General features: G+C 36.5%; 3 protein-coding genes and 1 non-coding gene across 7 annotated transcripts in view; 1 reads left to right on the top strand and 3 right to left on the bottom strand.

Moving 5' to 3' along the window:
- Window positions 1-8,513, bottom strand: part of LOC139946614 (receptor-type tyrosine-protein phosphatase T-like) — a 43,225-nt gene extending 34,712 nt beyond the window's left edge. For 2 of the 3 annotated variants that reach the window (XM_071944331.1, XM_071944333.1), the window contains exon 1: window positions 8,379-8,504. The gene's annotated coding sequence lies outside the window, so the exon portion shown is untranslated. Of the gene's footprint in view, window positions 1-8,378 lie in introns of all 3 variants that reach the window. The other variant, XM_071944330.1, reaches the window with a different exon arrangement.
- A 1,072-nt stretch (window positions 8,514-9,585) lies between these two features.
- Window positions 9,586-13,168, top strand: LOC139946616 (uncharacterized). The gene is made up of 4 exons (XM_071944335.1): window positions 9,586-9,925; window positions 11,764-11,903; window positions 12,145-12,210; window positions 13,038-13,168. Exons 1-4 carry the CDS (start codon window positions 9,863-9,865, stop codon window positions 13,150-13,152), a joined length of 384 nt encoding a protein of 127 aa, XP_071800436.1. The 5' UTR covers window positions 9,586-9,862; the 3' UTR covers window positions 13,153-13,168.
- Window positions 12,340-12,413, bottom strand: Trnas-aga (transfer RNA serine (anticodon AGA)). The gene has a single exon. It is a non-coding gene; the product is annotated as a tRNA-Ser (tRNA).
- A 3,123-nt stretch (window positions 13,169-16,291) lies between the features above and the next one.
- LOC139946613 (receptor-type tyrosine-protein phosphatase T-like) overlaps window positions 16,292-20,809 on the bottom strand; it is a 46,614-nt gene continuing 42,096 nt past the window's right edge. For both annotated transcript variants that reach the window (XM_071944327.1, XM_071944328.1), the window contains exons 27-33: window positions 20,589-20,688; window positions 19,653-19,729; window positions 19,058-19,192; window positions 18,774-18,899; window positions 18,111-18,256; window positions 16,974-17,109; window positions 16,292-16,429 (exon numbers count right to left, since the gene is read on the bottom strand). In XM_071944327.1, coding sequence (XP_071800428.1) covers window positions 16,358-16,429; window positions 16,974-17,109; window positions 18,111-18,256; window positions 18,774-18,899; window positions 19,058-19,192; window positions 19,653-19,729; window positions 20,589-20,688 — 792 coding nt within the window. In that variant the 3' untranslated portion in view covers window positions 16,292-16,357. The remainder of the gene's footprint in view (window positions 16,430-16,973; window positions 17,110-18,110; window positions 18,257-18,773; window positions 18,900-19,057; window positions 19,193-19,652; window positions 19,730-20,588; window positions 20,689-20,809) is intronic.

Raw genomic sequence — 20,809 nt, 5'->3', positions numbered from 1 at the left:
AGGATTGTTATTTTATATATAAGTTGTGATACACGAAGTGTGGGACTTGGACAATACTGTTTACCGAAAGTGTATAATGGCTTTAAAGGCACTGGACACTATTGGTTATTGTTGAAGACCTGTCTTCGCACTTGGTGTATCTCAACATATGCACAAAATAACAAACCTGTGAAAATTTGAACTCAATCTGGCCGTCGAAATTGGGATATAATAATGAAAGAAAAAACACCCTTGACACACAAAGTTGTGTGCTTTCAGATGTTTGATTTCGAGTCCTTAAAATCTAATTCTGAGGTCTCAAAATCAAATTCGTGGAAAATTACTTCTGTCTCGAAAACTATGTTCCTTCAGAGGGAGCCGTTTCTCACAATGTTTAATACTCTCTTATTGTAAAATAGAGTGAAAAACACCAACATTTGTAGTTGTCCCTCATATGGCTCTTTAAAAAGAGTGGTGGTTATTTCACTCTTTTAGAGCAGTTTCACTTCAGGACAGAGTGAAAAATCACCAAAAAAGATGCAAACTTCAATCTAAAACAGTGGAAGACCACTCGAAAAAGAGTTGTCCCGCATATAGCTCTTCACCAAGTAAGTTTTTATGCTAAAAATTATTTTGAGTAATTACCAATAGTGTCCACTGCCTTTAACAAAATAATTTACTGGAATTCGGTGTCATCTCTACAAAGTTTTTATTTAAGAGTACAGTGGCCGATATGAAATTAAAACCACCAAAATGTTTTTGTTTTTTATTTTATTTTTGTAATGAGAGTTTTATTACAACATGTACTTTCATGTTTACGGATCTAAAAACCGCGTTGGGTTGAGTTTGAAGCCGGAACAAATACATATTGTGTTAGACTGTACCTAATAAATACAAACATATTCAACTCTAAAGCCCTTTTCAAACTGACAAAATGTAGCCAGGGTCCCTAACTACAAAATTTATGAGCGTGGATTGTTTATTTGCTATCACCATGTGTGACTGATTTTGTGAGCTTTCACACTGCAAAGTTAAAAAACTAACAACCCCTGTGATGACAAATTGTTAATCCTGATCACCTTAGTTGGACAAGATAGCACCACAATAGCATGCGCTGTATTATGGGCATTTTCACCCAGGACGTCGTTCAACAAACAAGGGTGCCTTTCACATGATGTGTAGCCCACGTTCTCGGTCAAAACTTCCGCTAGTGTAAGACCTCCGGACCTCCGGACCTCCGACAGAATGTAGCAATGTTGGACAAGATTTGACAATGGACCCTGGACACTCCATAAATTGTTGTCCTTTCACACGAGGTGCATTTTGTAAAATTTTACAACCATTGCTACAATTTAGCAAGGGACCCTTGCTAAATTGATCTCGTGTGAAAGGGGCTTAATAAAGACCATTATTCTGTGAGCATTGGCAAATTCTCTTTGATCACAGTTTTTCTTATAGTAATCACAATAGAAAGGTTTGCAGTAACACCATGTAATGACTATCTCTATGAGTTGGGTGGTTCTGAAAAGAACCATTGGTTTCAACTCAACGTATCGATCAGTATGCTCTGATTGTCTTCTGGAGAAAACTGATACTTAAATGCTACTAAAATTATTTCATGAACTTGAATTGGATGGAAAAGGTTTTGGTGATGGGGAAGTGAAAATAAAACAAGCTTTGTTCCCTGCGTGCGTTAGAATTATAAACATCATTTGACTAATCATTTTATGTTGATCTTCATACAATGTTGAACTTGTACCAAAATAAACAGCATATTTGATGAAGTTAACAGCCAAGTGCACTCCAACCATGACGTAAGGCAACCTCGTGTTTGTCACAGGACAGTGACACAACCACCACGTGGAGGGTGTATTGGGCAGTGCAAACAACTAAATAAACTCCCATACCATTATAGACAATGATTAAAGCAACACATCGTCTTGCAATAACCATAATTATTATCACCCAAAGGCAAAACCAATTTTTTGTTTTGCGCCAAGTTCTATTTTTTCCCAGAAGTTGTTGTGGTTAGAATTAGAATGCCAATGATTAAAAACGATCACAGGAATTAGAAATATTTGTCTCACCATATCACCAGGGCTGTATGCTTCGTTTTTGAAAGAGCAAGGGCACCAAGGCATTTTCTTCTTGGTAAAAGGCACCCTATGATGAAATTGCAAATTTGTACTGGAGCATTTCAAGGGCACCAAGGCAATGACCAGGGGACACGTAGGCAATCGCCTTCAGTCTCTGTGAAGTATCAGGCCTGTATCACTATAATATATTAATCGTTGGCAGGGGTCTAGTTTTACACATATTATTTCTATAACATTTTGATACTTGTGTTTAACCTTGACAGCCCCTGTTCGGCAGCAAATCAGTTGGAAAGTGTGTTAAGTATTCAATAAAATACAGGGCCAAGGGCACTACACATTAACTTTTACAGAAGAATTGCTGGTATGTAGATGAATGTCTTAAATGGGACTGGACACGTTTGGTAATTGTCAAAGACCGACCAGTATTCTAACTTGGTGTATCCCAACATTTGCATAAAATAACAAATCTGTGAAAATATTGGCTCAATTGGGTCTTAAGAACAATGAAAGAAAAAACTTTGTGTGCTTTCAGAGTGAGGAAATACATCTTTCTCGAATACTACGTTACTTCAGAGGGAGTAGTTTCGCACAAAGTTGTAAACTATCAACAGCTCTCCATTGCTCGTTAAATACCAAGTAGCTTTGTATGCTAACAATTATTTAGAGTAATTATATTACCAATAGTTTCTATCAGTGGCTATAGGGACAAACAAGCTGTCTGAAATTGGAAGGGGGTGTGCACGTTACCCTCGGGTCGAGTCTTATTTCGATTGCTACAATCGAAATAAAGCACCATGCATGGTGTTCTATTTCCTCAACTTTGACCACTAAACGGAATGTAATACAATATCGACTTTTTTGGTTTGTATTTAACTTCTAGAGAACAAGGAAACCAATTTCAAAACTGAAACTGTGAAAGAACAACACTTGTTTTCGGTTTACCAGCACTAGTCATTTTACCTTTTCCAAAAATGCCACAGTTAGGTGAATGTGAACACAAACCATGACAAAACTGTCCCCGGTTTTCTTTCACAGAAATATTACCAATAAAAGAAGCCTTTCACAGAACAATAGAGCGATAATTAAATAGTAAAGGTACATTACAGAATTGGTTTTTGCTAACAAAACAGTTGCTGGCATTGTAAGCACTTTATGTATTAATCCACCATGAACATAAAACTGACAAACCTGTAGAAGTTTGAAAAACCGGTTACACAATTTGCATGACATCGATTTAAAAAAAATGAATAAAACGCTCAATGATAAACTCCAAACGGGAAACTAGTTTTATTTATTTCTCATCAAATATCATGACATTTCAGACAGATATACTACAAGGGATGTTTTCTACTATCATCATCATTAGACCGTGTAAGTTTTATGTAAATCTGTGATCTAAGACGAGTTTTTTTTTTACCAATTCTGTAATGAATTCTTTTAAATATTTGTGGCGGTGGCGGATTGCGTACTATGTAAGGGGGCAGGTAGGCAATATTCTTCCCAAAATGATTGATGTGATTTCCTTGGGATTGCCAACACACAATAATACAGAACTGCTCTCCGTATAGACGATGTGACCTATGTTTACATTCAAACCACCCTCTGTTGACAAAACACTATATACGTCATGTTTCGCCGGGCACTGAGTTGCGTAGTCAAAGTAAGATTGCGTACACTTTCTAGCTGGCTGCCAAAACACAAAGGTTTTGCCCGGCGGTATGCGCGCGAATCATGTTATGGTTTTCGTGTGACGTCAGAGGTCACATCGTCTATACTAAATTTGGCTGCTTGAATTTCATCTTTGAGAGGGCAAGGCTGTTTTCAATTTCCAAGGGGCGTTTCCATTCCATGTGAAACTGTTGAAGGGGCACCACAAGGACAAGACCAGGGCAACATAAGGCATTGCCTCCATGGCCTCTATGGTGGATTTATACTTTCCAAGCACCATTCGAAAAGTGTTGGCTTGTACTTCTTACTTCTCAGTAATTTGAACAGTGAAGGTTAGCACGATGTGAGGCAGCCGATCAAAGTTCGGGTAGGGTTAAATCTCTGGTTCATATTTTCATACTCTTGTAGGATTAAATCTTCCATTCAGTTTTTCCTTATTTAAACCCAAATTGTTTAAAATCTACCGAGTCAAAACCGATGGTGTCAATTTTAACAACCCAATTCTTGCAGTATACTAGTAACGTTTTTGCAATTGTTACTTTTGCAAACTTATTGTAAATCACATCCAATTTGGCATAATAAAAGGTAACAATTGTGATGATAATTAAATGAAAGAGGATATGAAGAGAGACAATGTTATCAGATTTTAAAGAGATCATGTTATCCGAATGCAAAACTGAAAGTGGCCTGTTATTGGTTGTGTCATCAATCTAGAATGATTGGTTTCGATCCAGAGTAAGAATTATAATAGACCTAAACCATGCGGCCACCATCTTAGCCAAGTTCCCTTTATCCAATAACTGTAAAGAATGACTAGTATTCATTGGACTGAAATAGGAGCCATACCATTTTTTCTCCAAGCCTCATTTTGGTTCCATTGGTTCACACTTGGAAATCTTGAAAATCAAGATGGTCACACAGCATGGTGACTAGCAACAAGGACCTAAATATCCACAGAAAATGGTTTACATTGTACCCTTAAAGGAAAGGTACATGTTTGGTAATTGTCAAAGACCAGTGTTTTCACTTAGTGTATCCCATCTTAAGCATAAAATGACAAGCCTGTCAAGATTTTGGCTCAATTGGTCGTCGAAGTTGCGAGAAAATTATAAAAGAAAAAACACAATTGAGGGACGAATTTGTGTGCTTTCAGATATAAGAATAAAAGACTTCTAGCTAGAAGTCTTTGATTATTTTAGTGAGAAATTACCTCTTTCTCAAAAACTACGTTACTTCAGAGGGAGTCGTTTCCCACAATGTTCCTACCAACAGCTCTCCAATGCTCGTTACCAAGTCAGTTTTTAAGTTAATGTTTGTTTTGAGTAATTACCAAACGTGTACCTTCCCTTTAAAGTGTACTCTTATAAGTTTATGTCACTGTGGACACGTTTGGTAATTGTCAAAGACCAGTATTATCACTTTGTATATATCCCAACATGCATAAAATAACAAACCTGTGAAAATTTGAGCTCAATTGGTCATTAAAGTTGCAAGAGAATAATGAAAAAAAAACACCCTTGTTGCACTACTTTGTGTGCCTACTATGCATAATAACAGACTTCAGCTGAAGTATTATTTGACTGGTTTCTCAAAAACTATGTTACTTCAGAGGGAGCCATTTCTCACAATATGTTATACTATCAACAGCTCTCCATTGCTCGTGATCAAGTTATAAATGCTAACAAGTAATAATGTCCAGTGCATTTAAACTGTTTGGTTTTGTTGGAACAATTCTGGAACAGTAAACATTTTAAGCAACAAGCTGTGGTCTTGTGGACTTTTCTCAGAAATTTGAGCCCTACTGATGGTTCAGCAAGATTTGCTCAAAATCAATCCAACGACTGTACAAGAAATCAAGATGTCAAGATATTCCCATGTAAGCAAAAAACTTATGGAGAAAACATGTAAACAGAGATAATTGAAGTTCATAACAAACTCAAAACCAAGTTGTGCAAATAGAATAGTTAGGGAAATGGAATATCATTTTCTCATTTCAATTCCATCAAAGACATTGCTAAAACAAAAAACACTTTTATTGATGACTTAGGGGAAATATCGGGACAAACTTACTAGGAAGTGCAGGCAGAAAAAATATTACAATTAGCCTACTAGGAAGTTTACAAAATTAATGTATCTTATGAAGCAAACTATGTACGATATAAAATTACAATATCCAGAGTCTTTAGGCCTCCTGCATACACGTCTCTAGACTTGACTCAAGTCCCTTTTATTTTCAGTCCCATCACCTGACGTCAGAAAACTTTTTTGCAACCGGCATCCCCCAACCTGAGCCATTCTTGGAACCACATCAGCTACATTTTGATGATGAGGTCTTGTTTGCTAGTTTGCAAGATATGCTTAAATAGGGACCTCTTTCGCACAAGAACGGGACTTGAATCAAGTCTATTGCGTTTCAAGCCCCAAAAACGCCCTCATTGAGGTCAAAGGAATAGGCCTGGGCATCTCCTGTGACTAGTTTCGTAGTCACAACTATTGATTGCTTAGTCGAGTCGCAACTACTGTTTTTCAAGTACTCGATTAATCGAGCCGTGCCATCACGATTACTACAAAAACAGTCGTGCCTACAACAAAACTAGTTGTGACTACTTCAAAATTAGTCGCGACTTTATGTTTGGTGAACTAATTATTGTGTCGCTCAGGTCTAATCACGACAACATTATTTACTTACAACACACAATCAAACAACAGTGTAGTGACACTATCCTTCAAATCCTTTCAGCTTGAATTTTACTATATTGTACTTGTGGCAAACATTACCTCAATGCATCTTAAGAATTATAAATTGCGCATCCAAGATTATTCTAATGATGACGTCAGGTGAATTGGGTCAATAGGGGTTGTAACTTCTATAACTCAGTTATTTTTTGTATATGGTGATAGTGAGCCTTTTTCTACTTTATAGTTTCTAGAAGGCATTCTTTTGGATTTTTGTTGAGGAACCTCCTCATAGAACCATGTGGTTTGTACCTCATTCACAATGCATGGCTAATCACTGCCTACAATGTACGTGTATTTTGTACGTACATCCTCCACTGTTCTGTTTTCACAGTATTAAGGGTTTTTCTTTGAATTGGAAAAAAATAATGATGCCATACATGTATATCAACTGATGCCCTAGTTACTTTCATTTGTTTATAAGAAGTATGCAAACATACATTAAAACTTGATGGACATTGAAATTTTCACACCATACAACGATCTTCGATGACCTCAACTGGTCCCATTTGTTTTGAGTTTTTCCTGTTTTCAAGGCAAACGAGAAAGTATGATTTCCCATGGAAGCTGTACATGGAATAAACATCTGCAGTGACTGCAATGTTCTTTGATTCTCTGTGTATGACTCTATAGCCAGCAGTTGTCTTTGTTTTATCCAAAATATTTTTTATGACATTTTAACAATTACCATGGTAATTTGCAAAAAAATAAAAACAATTAAAAATTTAATAACAAGTGTGATAATTATTGGCTTTCAAATCTGATTTTTTTTCTTCTTCTTTTTAATTTTTTTTTTTTAGAACAAAATAATAAAGGGTAGAAATAAACAGTGACAAGTGAATCACCTAGACGCGATGTTTAAATTTTAATATTAATAATATATTATATTTGATATGACATGAGGGTTTATAAAAGAAAATTCTCCAAATATATTAGAAAATGATAAGTAAAGGCACATGGCTTCTTTAAACCTCTGTGGGTTTTTTCCAGAATGTTTGGAAGAATGTTCAGTCACATGATTTGATCATCGTGAATTGTGAATTGAAATAATGTTTGTTGAAACTTTTGGGGTAGGATTTTTTTTTTATATGGCCCCCAACATTATGACATATTTTTGTACCTTGTAGAATTGCCTAAGCCCTAAAATACCAAACTTTTTGCATTTGGGCAATTTCAAGCAAACATGGACATGACACAATAATAAGAACTCAGCTTTGGCTCCATGTAGGCGTGGCTAAATTGAGTGGAAAACTCTAATGCGACTGACCATAATGCGACTGACCATGGTTTTGCCTTGTATCTAAAAGTTCAAGTTGCTGACCATTTATAAGTATTCTGTTGGATACTCAATAAGAGTTGTGTGTTACATAGTAACACTTTCTCAAGCTTTTTGGTTGAGGAAATTTTTGAATTATGAAAAGTGTGTTAAATTTTACCATGTCCTTTTTGTGTAATATAATGCGACTGACCACTTTTTACAATGTTATAACATCCAGAGCACAAAGCCCACAACAATCAATTCAATCAAAGCCTTGGATGTCAAGTACAAATCAGTCTATAAACTTAGTGCAAAGATTATCAAACATAGAACTTCTAGCACCAAGATGAGGAAATGACACATGGACTGACCATGGAATTGCCCATTTGCAAGTGTGCAACTGTGCTTCTAGGTTTTGGTCAAGGTAGAGGAGACTCACAACACAAACATTTTATCTAGGGATTCTAGGGATTGTTTACATAGCGCATCAAGAAGTACTAGGATGGGAATGTACATGTACTTAGCTTGTTCGGTCGGATTCACATGTGAGTTACACAATGCAATGGAAATTAGTCCTACTTTACTTGCGGTTAACGACAAGAAAAATACAGATATTCAAGATTGGTTTACTCGAAACATACCTTTGAAACATGGAGAAGTCTTTGGTGAACATTCAGGTGTACTTTGAAGAGTCATAGAGGGAGGAAAAACTGCAAATTTTTCATAAACATAGCGAGGTCTTTTTTTCCTGTTGGTCAGGTTGGTGTCGGTCTCAAATATCCCCCCATATATTGCACACAAATTGATCAGGAGAGGGCGCCCTTCAACATTAATGGACAGATAATGGGATTTAAAGGGACAATAATTGGAAGGGGCTTCCCCTTCCAGATTTCTGATTATCATCAGTGTACTATGCATTACACCCCATGTCAAAAATAAAGTAAATTTCAAGTGTTTCATAACGGTATCTTGGTTGTTGTTTGTATCATGTATTTATTTATATTTACATTAATTGCTCATTATTCCCCTTTCCCCCTTTGATTGAATGTGCAATTCATAATCATAGACATTAAACAATGTCTGTATGGAAAGATTGGCTGTTGCCTGCTTGGTGTTTATATCCCCTTGTGCGTGGGAGTTTGCTGAGTTCCCTTGAAGGGAAGATCATCTAAACAAAAAAACAAAAACAAAAAACATCTCAGCTCCCTGGGGAGTCGATGCCTAGGCTGTGCTGCCAAGTATAAATGATGTAGTGAACCGAGCTTAATCAATCACAGGAGCAATATCATAGTTTTCAAGTGTCTTGCTAAAAAACACAAGCCTCATGACCAGGATTTTAACCCACACGCTGTTGCTCAGCAACCCAGAACTTGAGACCAATGTACTAATACTCAAAGCCTTGACACGCCACAGAAATGGTGCAGAATTTATGGTACAATATCTCAATGGTGACTGCTCTATAAATTACGACAACCCCTGGTGATCTTCACTTTAGGCTAAAGATTAGGAAAATACAGTTGGGTGTCGGAACATAGGGGTGTCGGAACATAGGGGTGCTATCCTTCTTATTTTTTAAACGCTGCGTTAAAGGGGAGGGACAATCACGTACTGCCAAACTTGTCCCTTTAAATAAAATAATAAAAGAAGAAAGAAATCCTGACTTTCTTCTTTACACGATCAAGAAACAAAAATGAAAAGTTTGAGTGGTCTTGATTAATTGCAAAAACAAAGAGTAAGTCAGTGATTATAAGGGGTTTTCTCATTGCCTTATGCACTAGTACGACAGATGAAGTCAAAAATTGTTTAAAAGGAGTACAGCGCCCCAGTTACTGGGTCTAAGCTGGCACTAAATTTGGGCTAGTGACAACCCTGGGAATGAGTGTCACGACCGACGACCGAACCCACTTTCTGAACTTGACTCTGGTGGACAAGACTGCCCAGGCAAGACACAGAAACTTAATAACGAGAGTAAAGATACCATACCTATGATTGTAACAGTAAGTTGCACATCTCCACATTTCCACTTGCATCAGTAGCGTTGACAAATACAGTAGTATCACCGATAGGAAATTCAGACCCAGATGGCGTACTTTAGTTTGAAATCTACGACCGCAACGGCGACGGCATGGTGTCATGGTGGGATTTCCTTATGGTGGAGACCGTCAAATTACTGCAGCACGAACCACAGGTTAGCATCAATTAATAAACATTTGTTAAAGGAAAGTATGGAAAAAATGCGAATTTGAATTTAATTGAAATTGAATTGAATTGAATCTTCTTAAAGGAACAAGTTGCCTTGGATCGGTCGAGTTGGTCTTTGAAAAGCGTTTGTAACCGTTTGTTATAAAATGCATATGGTTAGCAAGATGTTTTAAAAGTAGAATACAATGATCCACACAAACATGCCTCTAAATTGCACGGTTTTCCTTTTACTTTGCAAACTAACACGGTCGGCCATTTATGGGAGTCAAAAAATTTGACTCCCATAAATAGCTGACCGTGCTAGTCGACGAGGTAAAAGGAAAACCACACAATTTCGAGTGATACTTGTGTGGATCATTATATTCTACTTTTAAAATATCTTTCCAATCATATGCATTTTATAACAAACGGTTACAAACGCTTTTCAAAGACCAACTCGACCGATATAAGGCAACGTGTTCCTTTAAGTTACTTCCATTCAGTGGCGTAACCAGAGGGGGGGGGGGGGGGGGGGGGGGGGGGGCAGGGGGGCCGGCGCCCCCCCACCACTCAGAACCCTTGCCCCCCCCCCCCCCTCTTGCCCCCCCCCCCCCCCATATGAAATCAGAGAAAAGTATATTCTTATAGGCCTAATAAATAAATCGTTTAAGGCTTCATAAAATGTTAAGGAAAACTTTTATTCATATCAGTAAGCCCTATGTGGACTATAACATGAAAATGCATGGAAACGCTGCGCGCGATCGTATTGGCAGTAAATGTTTGTTGTGGTTTTGCGGTTAAAGAGAGTGCAGGGTGTGACAAAGTTCTTTTAAATAAGTGGTGGTCTGAACGCAGACCAATAGCTCCGTTAACACAACTTAGTCAGATCATGGAGGTAGAAATTTCTACCTCCATGGTCAGATGCACTACAGAGAAATTTACTTCAGCAAAATGGCCAGCGAAAAAGGTTGCTTAGACCATTTCTTCTCCTTTGAAGAAAGCGGTGCAATGAGAGGTAGGCCTATTTTAAATATCCGTTTCATAACTAAAATGTGATTATTAAACACCCACAATTTCAATCCTGTATTTTTTTTTTTTTTTGATGGCTTACACTTCTTACAATAAGGCCGAGTAAAAAAAGAAACATGTTAAGTGTCTGGGTTTCTCAAAAAAAGGAAGGAGGAGGGGCTTTTTAATTTTTTATTTCAAGATGGCCGCCATGAATGTCAAATATCAATTGTTTTTTTTCTGCTGCTGAAATACATAAAACATTAATGAAACAGTTTGGTCAAGGCATTCAGACAAGACACTCAGTTTTTTTTTTTTTTGGATGAGATCTATTAAAATAACCCCTTTTCAAAAAAATGTGCATACAAAAAACTTAAGAAAAAAAGGAGGTGTCCTGTAAAAAGGAAGCGGGCGGGGACGCTAAACATTTCTATTTTTCTATTTTTACTTGGCCTAATATTATTATGTTTTGGGTATTTACACACCCAAAGAGCCTATTTGAGAATGCTGTGTACAACTCTAAATTGGTAATTGGTGATCACAGTTGGTAATTTAATCCTTTTATACAGTCAAAAAGTTTTATCTTATACAAAATGACAAGTTCTCTAAGATTTTGTTTTCGCAATCTTTTGTTACCTGCTGACTATGTAGACTGTTTTAGAACTGCATTGGTGTGTATCAACTATATATCAGTTAACATTTAATAATAATCTTGCACTTCTTTGTCCCCCCCCCCCAAATTTAATCATTGCCCCCACTTGCCCCACCAAATGAAAATGTCTAGTTACGCTGCTGCTTCCATTCTCTCTATACCAACAATACTTTCTCAAATCTCAGAGCCAAATCGTAAAGTATCTGAAATCGGAAGAGATTGCCCGTCTCCGGAGGTTCTTCAAGATGTCCGACAAGCATAACATTGGGCTGGTGACCGTGGGTGAATCGGAGCAGGCTTACCGGGGATGGCTTAGGGCTCAGGGGTAGGTGTATGTCTATTTGATTCGTCTATTTTATAGGCCTTCTCGTACTTCATTCACGAAATCATCTATCACAATTTATTTCAAAGGGTGGGGGGCAGACCCTGTAATTATATTTGTATTGAAGTTGGCAGAGGTATGGTTGTACACATCTTAAGATGCCAATTTTAAACTCTTAACATTGGCAGCCCCTCAACCGTTCAACTTGTAATACCTAAAGCCATTTTATTTTCGTATTTTACAGATTGCAAAACACGGACGAAATGATGCGCTCCTTTGAGAGATCAAGCAGTTCAGACGAGTGCAACAAGTAGGTTATTAACTCAACTTCTGACTTAATAGATGTTAAACTGGCATCAGGGATAAAGAATATTAATGTGTGTAGCACTGTATACTCAGTACTTTCCCGAGTCCTGTGAAAAAAAAAATCACAGGCATTTTTTACTCGGGTGGGATTCGAACCCACGACCTTTGCAATTCTAGAGCAGTGTCATACCAACTAGACCACCGAGATTGCCCGGTAGCTAGAGGCAGTTCGAATCCTATGTTTTAGCAGCGGGTACTGCAAACGATTTAATAGATGTTAAATTTGCATCGGGGATAAAGAATATTAATTTTTGGTTTTTTACCCATATACACCGATGTGTGTAGCACTGTATACTCAGTACTTTCCCGAGTCCTGTGAAAAAAAATACAACTTCTGACATAAAGCAAAACTTTTCCAAATGCAAATAAGACACGTGTTTAGAAGGCACTGTACACTTGGTACTTACACTTACAGTATGAAAACTTACTTGTTAACGAGCAATAGAGAGCTGTATATATTGTTTTAAAAAAAGTTTTATGACAAAACGGATCCCTGTAAGTAACATAGTTTTAGAGAAAGCAGTAATTTCTCAATCAAAATAAAAGACTTCATCTGAAGTCTTTTGTGCATCTGAAAGCACACAAATTTGTGCAACAAGTGTGTTTTCCTTTCATTATTCTCTTATAACAACTTCGATCCAATTTGAGCCCAAATTTTCACAGGTTTGTTATTTTATGCACACTCAGTGAGATACAGTGCATTAAAAGACCTGTGATGTTAAGTTTATAGATGTTTCCATCATGGCATGATTTCGCTGTTAAATTTTTCAGAATGATCACCTGGGAGAGATTTATATGGAACAAGGCGTTAGCTGTCATTACATCCCGGCCGAACACTCAGACGATCAAACCGTATGTCGTCACCAATGAGCAGACGGCTCTCTGAACCACTCTCGGAGTTTCGTTATTTAAAACTTCATAATTTTACTAAACAAAAAGTTAGTAATGATCAAGAACTAACTTGGCTCTGAAACCATGTTTGCCGATTGACTGTGCAAGTCATGCACGTAGCCTTTACTCGAGCATTCATTTATGGAAACCTTAGGTTTCCCCACTGCATTTCTTTACATTAGTGTAAAAGAAAACAAATTGACCCGCTACGTTTTAACACGCGCAAGATTTGTACACACGGTCTAATAAGCCCTTTAGGAAATCAAGGCTTTTCTTTTAGGCTTCGCCTACCTCTGTTACAATCACAGAACCGAATGTGCAGGTTTGCAATCTACTAACGGAGCCCAAGCTGAGCTGAAGCCGTCGTGACACGTCGTTTCGAAAAGGCCACAGACTCGGTTCATTCTTGTTCTCGTCTGAATCGATCCGCGTGATTTAATCCGAGTCGATTATACTTCAGCACCAAACGGATCAGTATGTATTGATCAATGTACGTCTATTGTCTTCAAAAGCATGCAACGGACATTTCTTTTAAATATTATTTCAAATACCACGTTGTATCTTCGTTATTCAAAATGCGCACTTTGGGTAAGTCTTGCAATTGCATTTTATTGTCTTGTCTGTACATGGAGTGTGTTATGTTTTGTTGTTAATAATATTATGACTGTTGTCTTGTAACATATTTATTGTGTGAATGGACTGGGCATCAGTGGAAACAGCTTTCATGTTGAGCTGATATTTAAGTCCAAATATAATATAGGGCTAATCAAGACAATCGTCAAGTTCTTAAATTTGAAAATAAAGGTAGGCGAACAGGTACAAAATTGTTTTAAACCAAAGAAAGGATAAACATTAACACATTATTGACAAAAACATCTCACAATGTTATCCATTGCAAATAAAAATTGTTTATTGAAACATTAGCATGTTTGTAGCACGGTTCATACTTCCTGCGAATGTGAATGCGAAGCGAATTTGACGTCACACCCTCCTTTCGCAGCGATTATCGCAAAGGAGTAAGGCAGAGGGGCAACTGCTGCGAATTGTTCGTTGCGAATTTGTGACGTCAAGATTCGCTTCGCATTCGCAGGAAGTATGAACCAGGCTTAAGTCAAAATAATTATATAGGGCAAAGTGGTGACAGGTTAAAAAATGTTTGGTTTGTGTTAGAACCACCAAGTGCGTTCCTGTTAAAATGATTACTTCCATATAAATTATCCGTGTGGCAAAAAATGCCTGTAAGCACACAAACTTGCTAAGCAAAATATACTCCGTTTAGAAATTTCCGAGTATGAAAATAAAATATAAAAAATTCTGAGTTGTAAAAAAAAAAATACTTTGGCACTTCCATCCTTATTTCAGAATCTTTTTTTGTATATACAATATCATTGAAATTTAGTCCTTGCCTTGCATTTGAATTTATAAAAATACTCTGCTTAACTTTGGTTAAGATCTGAATTACAAATATATATCAAAAGCTATTTTTTATCCTAGTACTTAGTACTAAAATACGCTTAGACTACTGCCATAAAATACATGCTGCATGGTGATAAAAACTCACATAACTTTCATTCAAATAATACAGAATTCTAAATCCTATATTCTTGATAAATGAACATATCTTTCAAATAGTAATACAGTGCAATTTCTTCCTCTGTAGTATTAGATCCGAATTGGGATAAAAGCGTGTAGAAAAAAATAGTTTATAATCTTTGAAATGTCATATACTTTGAAATCTTAATTTTGTTTTAACTTTAATGTTTAAGGTCACTTTAAAAAAGTATTTTTGGTTCCTGATAAAATAAAAAAACCCAATTGGGAACCAAAGAACACAAAATGTTTGAAGATGCTTGAGACATGCATGACCTATTTTTTGCAATTTATTTCAGAAAATGTAAATTTTCTTCTTCTTACTTCTTTTTGTTCTTATTATTATACAAAAAGTACAACAAGCCAATGGAACATTGGTAGTTAGTGGCCCAACGTTTTGATCCTAGCAGAGTCCTACACAATAGTTTTGTGAAGGCTCTACTATGCTCTAAGCGTCAGGCAATTAACTATTTTTTTGCAGTTATACCATAAATCATTCACATTGGTAAGTAGTTTGCAACATATACTACTTGTTTCCATTAAATATCTTTAAATGGAAAGCCTTCAGCTCCGATTCCAATGGCCACATCAAAATAAACAAAATATTTTCTTAATAAATAGTACTAAAAAAAAGCACCAGTCTTAAAAAATGTACCCTACATCCTTAAAAAGATTTTCGGGGTCAAACAAGTAAAACTTGAAGAGCGGGATTTGAACCAACACCATCTGGATTGACATGCCTGTTTGTTTTTTGTGTAAATAAAGTTGGGTTCTGATAGAATGATTGTACGATGAGTTTTTGCTTTATTCTGTAGTTATGCTAAGAGTGCCTGAGTTTGACCTCATTAGTATATAGGTCAGATACCGAAAGTTTGGTGTGCAAAAAATCTATTTATAACACAGCTTGGAAGTTATATATACTTGATCCTTGATTTTTTGTATCCGAGTACGAGAGTAACTACAGAAAGTATGATAGTACCATCCTTTTTGAAAAACGTACCATCCTTTTTGAAAAACCATTGTTTTAAGACTGTGTACAAGAAAACATTATTTTCTTTTATTCAAATAGCAACTAGCCTTCATTAAAACAAATAAATAAATAAAATAACTGTTGAATGAGATAATATTTTAATTAAAAACATGGAACTACTCAAACCCAAGGCTTCACAGCAATGTGTTTGGTTAAGCTATTTCAGTTTAACAATACCCTACAAGGGCCCCCATGTCAGCTTGTCTGAAACTATAGTTTCTAGCAAATCAAAAACAGACCTCTTTGTTCAAAGTCTTCCTGGGATATCCAATCTAAACCTGTGAGTTTGCAGTGACGGCCATTCACAGCCCCATACATTATTTGTATACATTTCATTATTCATTATTGCCAACTTTTCCCTAACAGTAGAAACACATAATTTACTAAATAACAACAAAATCAGTCGAAATAATATCATCACTTCACAATATTTTAAATATGGTCTTCCTACATATCATGAATTTTCACAAAAACATTTTTGAGTACTGATGGTCTAACAAAGTAGACAACTTGTTAAAAATGTTTTGAATGCACAAATGTTTTATTATGCTTCTAGTTACCTGTTGTTGCGAAGGCTTTTCTACAGGTTTGCGTACACAACGTCGACGTCCAGATACGTCTGTAGGACTCTATATATCAACTCGTACTGCTCCTGAACGAAACAAAGCAAAAATGAAAATGCGTTATTTTGTTTTTCAATTGTAACTGACTCATTATCTTTTCCTCTGAATATAGAATATTTCACTCTGTTGTCCACATTGTTTTTTGGCCTTCGAGAAAGACAGTAGACTCTGCAGTAAAATATAGCACAACTGCGTCACATATCCTGTTAAAATAAGTTTACTCTTGATTAAAGAAAATATTGTTTTAAGTTCTTCAACTCATCTGGGCCCAATTTCACGGCTCTGCTTCCCGCCAAATTCTGCGTTAACGATCACCATTCTCCGCTAACTGGGTAAGCGCTGAATTTCTACGCTAGCTGTGTAAGTGAAGAGTGCCTATTAATTATGTGGAGTACCCATGCACACAAGCAAACATTCCCAGCTAACCTGTGAAATACGAATGGCATAAGCTTGGAATTCGCTGCTTTCGTAAGCGCAGATTCTTTGCTTACGGTAAGCAGAGCCATGAAATTGGGCCCCGGTAGGGAGCTCCAGAGATGAGTGTGAAGTTTCACAAAGCACCAGTCAGCTTACCTGTGACTGCACCAATCTATGACGAGAGACTCTGAGTTTCTTGACTGCTTGGAAGACATCCACCACATTGTCAATATTCAGTCTCTCTATGACGTTAAGGAGAGCACAGAATGTTCCACTAGCGCCCTCACCGTCACTGTCAAACAAAAAACCAATCAAATCATTTGGCATGGCGTACACAGTAAAATATTTTCTTTCTTTAGTCTGTACTTGAAACACAAAAACTACTGTCATCCTATCCTATCATATCTTAATACAAACTGCAATTCTTTAATTAGTTCTCAATGTGTCATGCTCATGTTTAAACATTTTTTACTGGTGTTATATCATCCGTTTAAACACCCCCATGTGATGCCCTCTCGACCAATCAGAATGGATAAACTGTCTTAAGTATTTATGAATGTCAATTAGTACTTTGTATACAGATAACAACTAGGCCAACAAATATTTGTTTTCGATCAAGGTTTCATTCATTTTAGGACTTGAAACATAAAAACTACTATCATCCTATCCTATCTTAATATATGGACTGCAATACAAATAATTAAAGACAGTGGACACTATTGGTAATTGTCAAAATCCAGTCTTCTCACTTGGTGTATCTCAACAAATGCATTAAAAAACAAACCTGTGAAAATTTGAGCTTGATTGGTCATCGGAGTTGCGAGATAACTATGAAAGTAAAAACACCCTTGTCACACGAAGTTGTGTGCTTTCAGATGCTTGATTTCGAGACCTCAAATTCTAAACTTGAGGTCTCGAAATCAAATTCGTGGAAAACTACTTCTTTCTCGAAAACTACGTCACTTCAGAGGGAGCCTTTTCTCACAATGTTTTATACTATCAACCTCTCCCCATTACTCGTTACCAAGTGTGGTTTTATGCCGATAATTATTTTGAGTAATTACCAATAGTGTCCACTGCCTTTAATGTAAATTAAAACTTTATGCAAAGATAACAACTAGGCCAACAAATTTGTTTTGATCAAATAAGCATGTGCACACAAGTCTGACAAAGCATAAATGCAGAACACATTTCTCACTCAAATGAGACAACAACATTTTTGACATTATTAGAGTTTGGTTGGATTGTGTTTTTATTGAGAGCTTAGCAGAAGGAAATGACCAAGCATCATACATGCACTGAATTATAATTCGGTCGTCTTTGTGCTCGAGTTGCCACTCTTTAACGGCTGTAACCAACTCTACAATGGATCTTGGTGATGATGGTACGCCACCAACGGGCCAGTTGAGTAGTTGAAGGTGACAAATCAGACGGGATTCCTGAGTATCAATAACAAGAATGAAACATAAACTTAAAACTTCTGCAATAGAAAACTGTCAGTGCAAACACATTGTATCCTGATTTTGTAATGACGTTATTAGTCTCCAAGTAAGATATGCCTTGGGCTATATTGTCCAAATAGACCGATCCATTAAGCTCCACCCACTGCACACGTGTGAGGAAGAACACGTGAGCCTCTCCAATACATTTCTGCACAACTCTGCCGCACGCGCCAAGCAAACATGTCAGACTTTATTTGTCAAACTTTTTTTATTGCGCAATGGGTTGTGATTTGTCAAAACGCAATGGGGTGGAGCTTAATGGATCGGTCTATTAGCAGCTACAGCTACGGCTACGGCTATGGCAACGTCTGTTCCTAAGGGTTTTGCTAAGGACATCCTGTACTTCAACACACGATGACATGGAAATATAGCCGAAGCCGTAGCTGTAGCCAAACAGATTGTTAGTTTCACCATGCACGGTTTCAATGATTAAGAATTTGTTCCATCATTGTACCTGATCATCAGCCAGGGCTAGGTAGCGTATAATGATGTTTGGTCCCACTTTGTTAGTAGACTGTAGAGTGACTGTCAGATTGCCATATGATGCAGAGCCTCTCTCTGGCCAATACTCAACACATGTCTGTAAATATCAATATGTGGGTGGGTGTGTCAAAAGAAATTACAACCACTATTTTGTTTTCATTTCAAATAACTTCAAAATAAATACAGGCAGATTTTCAAAGTTGATTTCCAAGGCAACTTTGAATTGTGAATTATTTAGGTACACTTTCTTCTTACCGGATCGTTTTTGTCTACTGTATTCAACATGACGATACAAGTTGACTTGTAGTCATAGACCATTCTCCACATGTCACTGATGGTGTGGGGTAAGGGCATTTGGGTGGCTATGTACTTTCCTTTGGAGCTAGGACTCTGTAAAATAACAAAGTTAGAAGACAAAGTCATAAAAGTGTAACAAAACAAACTATATCAATAACCAAAAAGGTTTAAGTTTTGATTTTAAGTACATCCATATATACATGTAAGGCTTAAATTGATTTTAACAATCTAAATAAGGAATGGTGATTTATTTTACAGCTTTAATGCAGTTTTTTTGTTTGGTCAACTTTGAGTTTCATATTTTGACATTTTTTTCTTATTGATTGGTATTGGTATGAACTTTTGAATCAGTGAACTTTCAATGGAAATATTTCTCTCAAGGATTGGTACTGGTATGAACTTTAGAATCAGTGAGCTTTCAGATGGAAATATTTCTCTGGAGGATTGGTACTGGTATGAACTTTAGAATCAGTGAGCTTTCAGATGGAAATTTTTTGTGATGGTTTGCTTAATCAACAGTAACTCAACAAATCACCGAGGTATAATGGCTTACATTAAGGAAGCAGGCATTGATGTAGTTGTTGGATCCATCTTCTCCTGATGACATCAAGTGAGGTCGATACAGATCAACTTGAAAACAAAAATTGATGTTAATTGGTACTGTTTAGTGCCTCATTCAATCCCAGAGGGAGCTTGTTCAGCCAAGCTTTAAAGCAATAATGAATTGTTTAAAAATGACTGCTAATAATAAGAGTAAAGTACAGGAAATACCTACAACTATACAACAAAGGAGAAGTCTATGAACTGATGTATCTAAATAAGACACTAATTTTCAAACATGTGTAACATTTTAAAAATGAAAAAACACACCATAAAATGCAGAGGGAAAAACACAAATAAAGAAATACAATACAATAAAAGAGCACTAGACTTAAGCAACAACGAACAATCAAAGATATTATACAAAAACCTCTTATAAATAAAATGATCATCAATTATTCTTTAAAATGTAGAGAGTATGGAAACCTGACATGAAGAAAGAGTGATACAATTTCACAGTGTGGAATCTGCAAAGTAAAAGGAATGTTTCAACCTAAGACGAGAATCCATTCACTTCTTAATGTTCTCATAATGTTCTTGGGAATCGTAAGACATTGCTGGAACAATTTGAACTCATGTGCTACAAAAACAGTATTGTAGCAAGCACTGCAGTTAGTTGCCTCCAAGTTACCTGGAATGTAAAATGAATGTTTAACCCTAAGATCTCCTAACAGTGATGTCTCTTATTGTTATAATACAACAATCGAATTCCAAATGACAATTGCAAAGATATGTAAACTATTTTAAAACCAATGTTGAATAAATTCCAATTCTGCATTGTAACAAAAAAAAATTAATCACTCAAACTCAATTTGGTAGATAGGAAAATGTGAACAAAACAAAAAACTTTTGTCCTGATATGTCATTTATAAACCGAATAAATCCTCACCTGGTAGTTTTTCTGGAAATCTGTTCTTCTTTACGTTTTCTGGTAGCTGGCCTCCTTTGAACTTTTCAGGGTTCGGAATATGGGTAACCAAATTCAGATTCTGTATGAAGACAATCGGAATGAGTTGAAAATAGTATGATTAGGTGAATATTAAATTTCAATAGCCATATGAGTACATCATAGATGTCAACAGTTGTTCTCACAATCATGAAGATTTTGTA

The sequence above is a fragment of the Asterias amurensis genome, chromosome 13, assembly GCF_032118995.1.
Source record: "Asterias amurensis chromosome 13, ASM3211899v1".
Lineage (NCBI taxonomy): Eukaryota > Metazoa > Echinodermata > Asteroidea > Forcipulatida > Asteriidae > Asterias > Asterias amurensis.
The sequence above is the reverse complement of the archived record's forward strand: the minus strand, read 5'-3'. Positions and strand labels throughout refer to the sequence as shown.

What these genes read in the sequence shown, in the direction of transcription:
- LOC139946616 (XM_071944335.1), top strand. Translation starts at nt 9,863, where the DNA reads ATGGTGTCATGGTGGGATTTCCTTATGGTGGAGACCGTCAAATTACTG. An exon ending in TACTGCAGCACGAACCACAG is followed by an intron (nt 9,926 to 11,763) that starts GTTAGCATCAAT and finishes CTCAAATCTCAG; the next exon opens with AGCCAAATCGTAAAGTATCT. An exon ending in GGATGGCTTAGGGCTCAGGG is followed by an intron (nt 11,904 to 12,144) that starts GTAGGTGTATGT and finishes CGTATTTTACAG; the next exon opens with ATTGCAAAACACGGACGAAA.